The 9268-nt window shown below is 40.3% G+C and overlaps 1 protein-coding gene across 4 annotated transcripts in view; it reads right to left on the reverse strand.

Annotated features, from left to right (window-relative positions):
- LOC109486665 (poly [ADP-ribose] polymerase 14-like) overlaps positions 1 to 9268 on the reverse strand; it is a 54617-nt gene that overhangs the window by 36685 nt on the left and 8664 nt on the right. For 3 of the 4 annotated variants that reach the window (XM_019790518.1, XM_019790519.1, XM_019790516.1), the window contains exons 13-14: positions 8957 to 9112; positions 8752 to 8817 (exon numbers count right to left, since the gene is read on the reverse strand). In XM_019790518.1, coding sequence (XP_019646077.1) covers positions 8752 to 8817; positions 8957 to 9112 — 222 coding nt within the window. Of the gene's footprint in view, positions 1 to 3986; positions 5338 to 5561; positions 5746 to 6307; positions 6481 to 6758; positions 7401 to 7867; positions 8075 to 8230; positions 8408 to 8751; positions 8818 to 8956; positions 9113 to 9268 lie in introns of those variants that run through there. The other variant, XM_019790520.1, reaches the window with a different exon arrangement.

Here is a 9268-nt window from a genome sequence, read left to right on the forward strand (position 1 = left end):
AAGAAGAGTGAAAAATTCTCGCGTTTATTACAGAAAGCCCGTCGGGCTAAGGGCGTCAAATTGCTACTAACACAGAAGGAAACACAGGGGAAAACGGTCCGAGACCATAATAGGACTATGAAACACTTATGGCCTATGAAATTCATAACGAAGGGATCATTGGAAGATATTGATTATATAAATGAGCACCCTGTTTCCATAATTAGTGGTTAATTGCTTCAATGCCACAATGGTATCTGCGGGGAATTTAATACTTCAGTGAAAGTGAACACCATTTAACATAATTTATTCAAGTCATGACCTGATTTGCATGATTTATGAGGAGATGTTACAATAGCGTCCTTTCCTTAAATAAGGCTGCCATTGGGTGGAAATACAGCATGCAAATCTGTCTCTTATTTGCGAAATCAATGAGTGAAATGTATAATTCGTCCACCCGAAAGGGGTAACAGTATTTGGTGGAGGTATGAGGTATAAAAACAGTATTTGTCAGTCACCGCGGATGCAGTTGAAGTGTTACGCAAACATTACCGAATGGACCTGACAACTTGTTTATAGTTTCGCTGACATTATAGCCTCACAAGCAGGTTTCGGGGAGGGGGGCTGCATATGATACTGTTGCTTTATCTGTTATTTCATTTATCTGTTATAAGCTCCCCGTTGAAACAGATAAATGAAATAATGATTTTTAGCTATTTAGACATACGACTTCTAATGTTACCTTTAAGGTCTGAGATCAAGACTGGGTGTTGTGTTAGAAGACAAAGAGGCCTTAACTGTCTGTCTTCTTAATGAATAATAGTGAAAGTGAAAATAATCTCGAACCAGTGTACATGTAGCTCAGTTGGCTACGGCTTAACGGCCCAGCTCTTGTTACATTGTCGACGAGCTTCTGCCGTATTTGTTGATCCCCGAAATGTGGACCAATGTTAAGATCGACAAAGGGTCGCGCATATTTTTTGCCTGAAAATCTACAAACCTGTTTTGTAGGCTGACGCTATGAAAACATATGCGACACAAAAGACACATCCGCTTTCACCATAACGCCATGCATAGCAAAAGGTTTCGTGTGCGTTCTGGTGGAGTATACGTGGCACTTATTTACGAACTTAATAAAAGACATAGACATGCAAACACGCCACATAGAAGTTACATACTAAAAGGTGAGAATTCCCAAAGACAACCAAAACAAAGATAAAATGGACAGTTCTTTCACTGCAATTTACGTCAAAAAGGGAAGTGAAACTACATAAAATGGGGAAGTGAAACTAACGGTCGGCATTGTCTACCTACCTACCTACGGGCATAGTATTTCATCGCTCATTGCCCAAATGAATAAGCCGTGTCCCCCAACCGATTGATTAAAAAACACGTACCTTCTCCTTCCACAAACTGAATTTTTATCAGTCCAGGTTCCACCAACTCCAAGTGGTCCACGTCCCCACCCCCTGACTCCTTGGCGCTCTGAAAGTAGATCTGTAGCTTGTCTTTGAGGTTCTCCAACTCTTCTCCGCTGACGACAGGAAACCCACGGACAGAGACACTCTTGCTGGTGTCTTCTTCCATGTTTGTAGTCGAAGTTTCGCGACAGGTGTTGCTACCGGTCTTGCAGGTGTGGCCCCGCGAAACAGAAGAGACAGGACCAGGTACGACCTTTGCTTATATAGGCGTATACTAAAAAATTTCCCCCAATTGTGATGTCACTCTTGCTCCTATTGGTTGGATCTATGACCTAGGCAAGGTGATGGAAGGTCGGATCATTTTTGACCAATGGTGTACACTCTAGACTCTTTGTTCTCGTGGTTTCGGTCACGTGACCTGACATGTGTGAACTGGGGCTTCCCACCTCGTGGAAAGCCCCAGGGGACAAAAACAGGTGGGATTGCTGATCGAGACTACAATTTTCCTCTTACGAGACTTGTTCTGTACAGTTAGACTGCGACAGGTGGGACTGCTGATCGAGACTACAATTTTCCTCTTACGTGACTTGTTCTGTCCCGTTAGACTGCGACAGGTGGTACTGCTGATCGAGACTACAATTTTCCTTTCACGTGACTTGTTCTGTCCCGTTAGACTGCGACAGGTGGGACTGCTGATCGAGACTACAATTTTCCTTTCACGTGACTTGTTCTGTCCCGTTAGACTGCGACAGGTGGGATTGCTGATCGAGACTACAATTTTCCTTTCACGAGACTTGTTCTGTACAGTTAGACTGCGACAGGTGGGACTGCTGATCGAGACTACAATTTCCCTGTCACGTGACTTGTTCTGTCCCGTTAGACTGCGACAGGTGGGACTGCTGATCGAGACTACAATTTTCCTTTCACGTGACTTTAATTGTACCTTTACACACCACATCCGCAAAACATACTGCGCCTGTATGAAACCCGCCACGTGATATGCAGATCATTTCTGTACAACGTATCGTATATCTGATGTCGTGTTTGCGTTTATACGGATGACATCCCGTCAATAGTTTTCAAATGTTGTGTCTGAAAATATGTCTGATTATATGTTGACTAGAAAATTCTACTATAACAACAAGCTTAGATAACAGTTTTTTCTTGTGTGTGTGAGTGTGTGTGTGTGTGGGGGGGGTGTCTTATGAGAGTCTGTACACCAGGCCTATATATCAATATACAAGTATACTCGGTATAAAATGTCTACAATATCGTTCGCAAAAAGGACTACAGCGAATATGTCTTTTGTACAAGTGTATTTAACAAAAAGAAACAATACACAAGACATTGCACAGGAAAGTGTCCACAAAAATTCTCATACGTCGAATTATATTTCAAAAATAATTATGGTCTGACTTTTCCGTCAACCTAATGAAGGTGTGTTTTAGATTGTCTTGTACCTTACCCCCAAAACAAACAAAAAGTACTTTCAACACACTGCAACATTCTGTAATACCAATGGAGCTTTGAATGTCCTGTCCACAAAAAGGGCGATAAGGAGAATGTTGCTAACTATAGACCAGTGTCTCTATTATCTCTTATAGGCAAGGTTATGGAACGTTGATCTTTACAATGCTGTATTTCCTTTATTACGTTGGACCATTCACGATTTTCAACATGGTTTTACACCTGGCCGTTCCACCACCACTCAGCGTTTGGAAACATACCACAAAGTTGGCTCCATACTACATAGAGGGAGGCAAGTTGACATGTATGTTATTTCTTGACTTTGCCAAAGCATTTGATTCCGTTTCTCATACCCTTTTGACCCACAAGCTACAAACATGTGGCTTTGGCGGAAATCTTCTTGCCTAGTTTAATTTAACCTAACTCTGACTAACCGTCGTCAGCGTGTGGTGGTGAAGGGTTACCACGCAGAACGGCTCCGTCACGTCTGGTTTTCCGCAGGGCTAAATTCTTGGGCCTTTTTTTATTTCTTTTGTACATAAATGATTTACCTTGTATAATGGAACATTCATCTGTTGCTCTCTTTGCGGACGACTCTAAATGTTTTTTTTTCATTGAAATAAATATATAATAAAACAGCATTATTAGGTTGACACAAAAGTAAGACAGTCACTATTTTTGGAATATAATATGACTCATAAGAAGTTTGTTATGGGATAACAGTTTTCTATGCATTATCTTACATTTTCCAGTCATTGAGCAGTCCAACAATCTAGTCACCCAGTTCTTTACATGATAGAAAAGTGTGTATATGTGAACATGATAACTTTGTGTGAGTTTGTATGTGTGTGTGTGTGTGTGTGTGTGTGTAAACATGATAACTTTAGAATGCTTGATTGGATTTTATTTCTTCATACTTTGTATTGGGTGGGTCTTTATATGCCTCAGAAATTCAGGGGCCCCTGCTGAATTATTATGGCACTGCAGCTCTCCTTTTCATATCTCTTGATTGGGTCACGAATTTCGAATGTAATGTAGCTCCTGCGCTTGGAAAGAAGATATGTTATTTTGGGCCCACTAGCAGCTTTCCTGGAACTGCAGGGGCCCAATTATAAAACAAGACGAATTAAGACAATAACTCTGTCTAGAGCACCCAGTATTTTGTTAATTTTTTTATTCACTGCACACGTCAAACAAATGCTAAAAGCTAATCATAAAACTCCTAAAATATAAATGTTTCACACTATATCATTGATAACAATGGGCCATGCAGTGGTGTTAAGTTGCCAATGCATGATGGGTAATTTTGCAAATGGCTGTGTCATATCCTGTCGAAGTTCAACAGTGTAACGACTGACGATGGCAAATTCATAAAGCATGAATTGTAAATATTGTAGATGTTTGTAGTAGTTTTACATTTAATTCATATTCTTAGCCAGATACAATTTAAAGTTGACACTAAATGTTTAACTGCAATAGAAATAGAAATACAAAGGTGAAAGGCTTTAATGTTAAAATTATAAACGTTTCGCATACATATTTTCAATGATAAAAATCGTGTATGACTAGGGATGATGGCATGGGCACCTTTATTTATTTGTTTCTTTTTGAGGGGGGGCAAATTCTTTAAATATTTTGAAAAAACAGCCAAAAAATAATAGTAGTATTCCAGAAGTGTCATTCAAAAGAGTAACGTTGTAAGACATACGGAATTTGGACCTTTTTGTAAGAGTGTTGCAAGGCAAGATTAATACTCGGTATGTTTTCTTCCTTATTGCTGTTGACTTCATATTAAAGAATGAATATATATAACTTCTTCTTGTAGTAATAATAATGTCAAAATACTTGACAATGTATTGGCGTTATTTTCCCTTGTTACAGAAAGATAATCTGTTTAAACGTATTTCACATTATCATGCCATTAACGTGCCACGCCAGTGGAATAGATTTTCAGATATTATAATGTAATATTTTGCTAAATAAACATCCGAAAATGGTTGATCTAAATATATCTTGAATCAGCAAGGCACGATTTTTGTGGAAATTGTTAATTGCCACACGCAATCCTATATATAATCTTAGATTGTACTGTAGTAAGCAACTACCCAAAATCTAAACCATTAAGCCATGTGTGATGATTGTAAAGATAGCATTAGTTTGTATTTTTTTTTCGCAGAAACTCATTTGATGAATGTAATGAGATATTCAGGATACGCCTGTGTGTCATAGAATATGACGATGACCTGTGGGTTTGCTGGGTTATCGCACACACTATCGTACGTAATATGTGGCTTGCTCGGGTCTTTTGCTGGTGGTACGATGATGTTTCTTTGCCCTTGGCACATCTCTCCTGACAGAACACGCGCCATGTAAATGTACCTGTGGCCATAACCGTCTGGTTGCGCATACTGGTCAGCTGCGGAGAGACTGGCTATCGTTGCAAAGTATGCGCCATTTCCAATGAGACTTCCTGGAAGAGGACATATAAAATAAGTATAATGTAAAATTAACCGTCAAATTAACCGTCACTTTTAAGGTTTTTTTTTGTGCATCTGCCGGCACATGCTGGAATGAATTGAATCAATGAAACAATTATAGTCGATTTTGTATGAGTACGCAGTTTAAAAACTCAAAAGACAAAAAAAGTGATGTAACAGAGTGGAGAGATTGATTATATGATATATGCACACATACCGACGTTGCGGCCGCTGTAGCTGCGGTTGAAGCCTGTCAGGTTGATGCTTGGTACAGGGGCAGCAGGAGTACCGTGGTACAGGATCCGCTCAACAGGCTGAGCACTCTTTGCGTTGTCCAGTTCCATCTTCCTCTTTCTGACCATGTACTGGTGCCACAGGGGGACATTTTGTATGCGCTGTATCTGAAGGAAAGCAGATCACCAAAGTCAATAAAACGTACAAGATATGACCGTTCAAAGGCAGATTTGTTCATGCAGCATACGGTCTCTGCAAGTAAAAAATCATTTTGTATAGGAGAATTATGTAACATTTTGCACAAAAATCTAAAATTTTGATTACAAAAATCTGAACGTGATTCTAGTTCTGCATCTGTATAGCCAGTATAAACGCTCTTCGACGTAACACACCAGCTTCGCAGGCACGCGGCAGCTAGCTTTATCACACCGAAAGAACAACTTGATTGAGAGTTACTCTCAATTATTACGTTCGACGCTATAACAGCACAAACTACTAGAATGTAAAAAAAAATGACAGTTCCCAGCGTCAAATTTTGGCACCTCCACCCTCTGAATGACACTTTTTTGCAATAGAGTGTGATTGATTCAACTTAATTCGCCAAAACGTTTACCACAAATGTACGATTTGTATTATGCACAGGTTGCTTAATGCAGCTTTAAGTAGAAAGCAGATAGCTACTAGCTTTAAGTTAGGGCATTTAAAAGATAAATATAGAACTGCCTATACCTTCAGCACCCGGGCTGTCGTTACGGCATAATACCCTCCCGAAGCTGTGGCGACACTCTGCATGAATTGGTCGTGGACTTTCTTGTACTCGTCTGTTGTCGGTTGCAGGTCGACCTCTTTGTACTGGTCGTCGTCCGCCATACCGGTCCAGGTCTTTGGTAACTTTATGTTCCCTAATTAAACATATCATTGACAAACAGAAAGCATTAGTCTCACCAAGATGAGATTTTCAAGATTTTTTCAAGACTATTCATTTGGTTTCAATGAATTCACGTATTCTGAGAATAGACTTTGTGTATTTTTGCAGATCACCAAACTGCTTGCATATATCATGGGTATGAACATCACGGATATAGACAATGCAAGGATCAGTACATGTTATTATTTCAATTCCATGACAATAAGACCGTATAGAGGTACTTAACTAGGTATTTTGCACAACAAGATTTACCTTCTTTTTCCACCTCATGTCGAACAACTTCAGTTGCACCTGCTGCAACATCTCCAACAACCGTTTCCCTCATGGTTGGAAAGTCAATGTGCAGGTCTTCGCCCTCGAATTCAAAATCAACGCCTGTCTTCTTAGCCGCGTGGGCCTCCTCTATCATGTAGTTGACTTTGGCGTCGTAAGGCTGCTTCTCTTCTTTGTCGTCAACGTAGTACCACTGCACGGTCTTCAGGAGAAGTTCCGCCTTCTCTCTGAGATGCTTTTCTTCTTTGGTCTTCATCTCGACATCCCGTTGGAACTCGTTGATTTTGTGGGAGGCCATCATGACATCTATCTCTCTACCTTGCAGGCGGATGTTGCTTCTTGTAAAAGTGGCCAAGCAGTCGTGGCGAAGTGCCAGAGAACTGACATGCTGCTTTTGCTCCTCTGTTAGCTTGAACTTTGAGGGGATGGTCTCGTCTTTGGATGTTTCGTCTATCGTCTTGTTGATCATTCCCTTCGCTCGTGAGATGTTGTCAAGATTGTCGGAGTAGATGACGAAGACGATGACGTTATCTGGTGACGGGATGGGTTGAATGTCGGGCTTACTAGGCTGACCTCCGGTTAAATAGCTCAACCCGGCAGCTGCCATTCTACCGATGCTGCCTGTTGTATCAATTGATAGAACGTTATGGGTACTTGAACATATGAAAAAATTATACAATGGACATACAATTTGTGGCGCATAACCTTTGTCTACAGACGGCTTTGGGGCTACAATTGTGCATAAGGAGTCTCAAAGAAACCAAAACAAGGAGAGATTATTGTCGTTGCTTTACTTAAAGCAAGCCACAGGTTGTGTGTCTAGTCTCAGCAGATTTCAAGGTAGGAATAACTGACATCATCCAGGAGGCAAGTGACATCATTCAAAATTAAACATCATTTTGTTAAGCAGTTCATAAGGACACAGATACTAGTATACACTATTACCCCTCCCGTCCTCGACAGTGATGACAACGTAATATTTACGTTCTGGAGAAGAGGTCCAAGTTCTAAAACATCTCATATCTGAAGAAGAGAACAGAATTTTTTTTTACTACAGATATGTGATATTTTAGATTATGAGAACATACCCAAGAATCCGGACGATTTTGTTGGCATTTTAGGCACAGGTTGCCCAACCCTTTTCCGCATTTCTTCGTGGAAAGCACGCACCATCTCTTGTTGGAATATGGTAACGCGAACTTCGTTCAGCTTTGTTGGCTTGTACCGTAGGACAAAGTCTTGTAGAGCATCGAGCATGGTAGCTGCCGTACGTGCGACACTTTCTTGCAGGACGCCTTCGAAGGAAAAAAGAAAGCAAAGCATGTTTAATGAATGTCTGTTTCGCCCTAATGGATAGCACACATCAAGCAAAAATGGATAATATTATAAATTATAATTATGAATACTATTTGATATTAGCCGATTTTATCACAGTCATATTGATTTCCTACCTGTTCCCAAAGCAGGAAATGCGATTGAATTGAACCCTAGGTCCTCTGCAGTCCGCAGACAGTTGATGATCACGTTTCTCCAGTCTGTAGCTGGTGCAGCTGCGTGGATGATCTTCTTACATTTCAGCTTGCCCGCTCCTGTGACTGCAATGCCGCCTTTCATACCACCGCTAGCAGCTAATGCAGCATAAAAAGATAGATTTGCATATGTCCACAAGGTCGTGTTGTTACCAATATCAGATTGACCACGTGCACGCCATTTTGACATATTTTGTCCACATTCATGCCAGCTCCTATATCTCTGAAATACAATTATTAGCACATTGTGTACTGTGATACAATAGATTTGGGTGCTTTTTAAAATCAAATCAAAACAGATTAGATGAGTCCAATGAATGGCAGGTGAGAAAGTAACACTGCTAAATGATTTAACAGTTTGTATATTTCACATCACGCTGAAGTCAATTTGATTACATTTAAAAAATTCTAGCATCTGAAATGTATAATAGTACGATGCCTACCGATGCGTGTGCATTCACGTGCAATTGTAGGTCCACCAGCTTTACATATTGCATTGGAAACAGCACCTGAAACAATAATATCAAAAGATACAAAGGGGTATCAACAAAAACCAATTACTTTAGTAGCACTATTTTTAATTTGCATTTTGGTGACTAGAAGTATTCAAATTGAATATACACGATAACATGTTAAAATACTACGAACCTCGAGTCAGGTCTAGCTGTTCATTTGAGCTGTTGACGATGCAGTCTGTGGTCTCCATGGTGAGATCTCCTTTGCGGACGTTCAGCGTTAGGTCACCGACGAACATCTGCAGTTCTCCGCGCACAGGGTTGGACACGGCGGAAAACAGAGAACGCACTGAGAAGATGGAGTACAATTACTATGAGCATTTTGTCATCATAGTTACAGTGTAGCACTTGGGTAGTAGTGGTGTTCACAATGTATGATATATATTGTAAATATGATTGAATTTACCGAGAATTCCATTACTACAAGGACAGATTGAAATGCCTC

The sequence above is a fragment of the Branchiostoma belcheri genome, unplaced genomic scaffold (genome assembly GCF_001625305.1).
Source record: "Branchiostoma belcheri isolate BF01 breed outbred unplaced genomic scaffold, Haploidv18h27 scaffold82, whole genome shotgun sequence".
NCBI classification, from domain to species: Eukaryota; Metazoa; Chordata; class Leptocardii; order Amphioxiformes; family Branchiostomatidae; genus Branchiostoma; species Branchiostoma belcheri.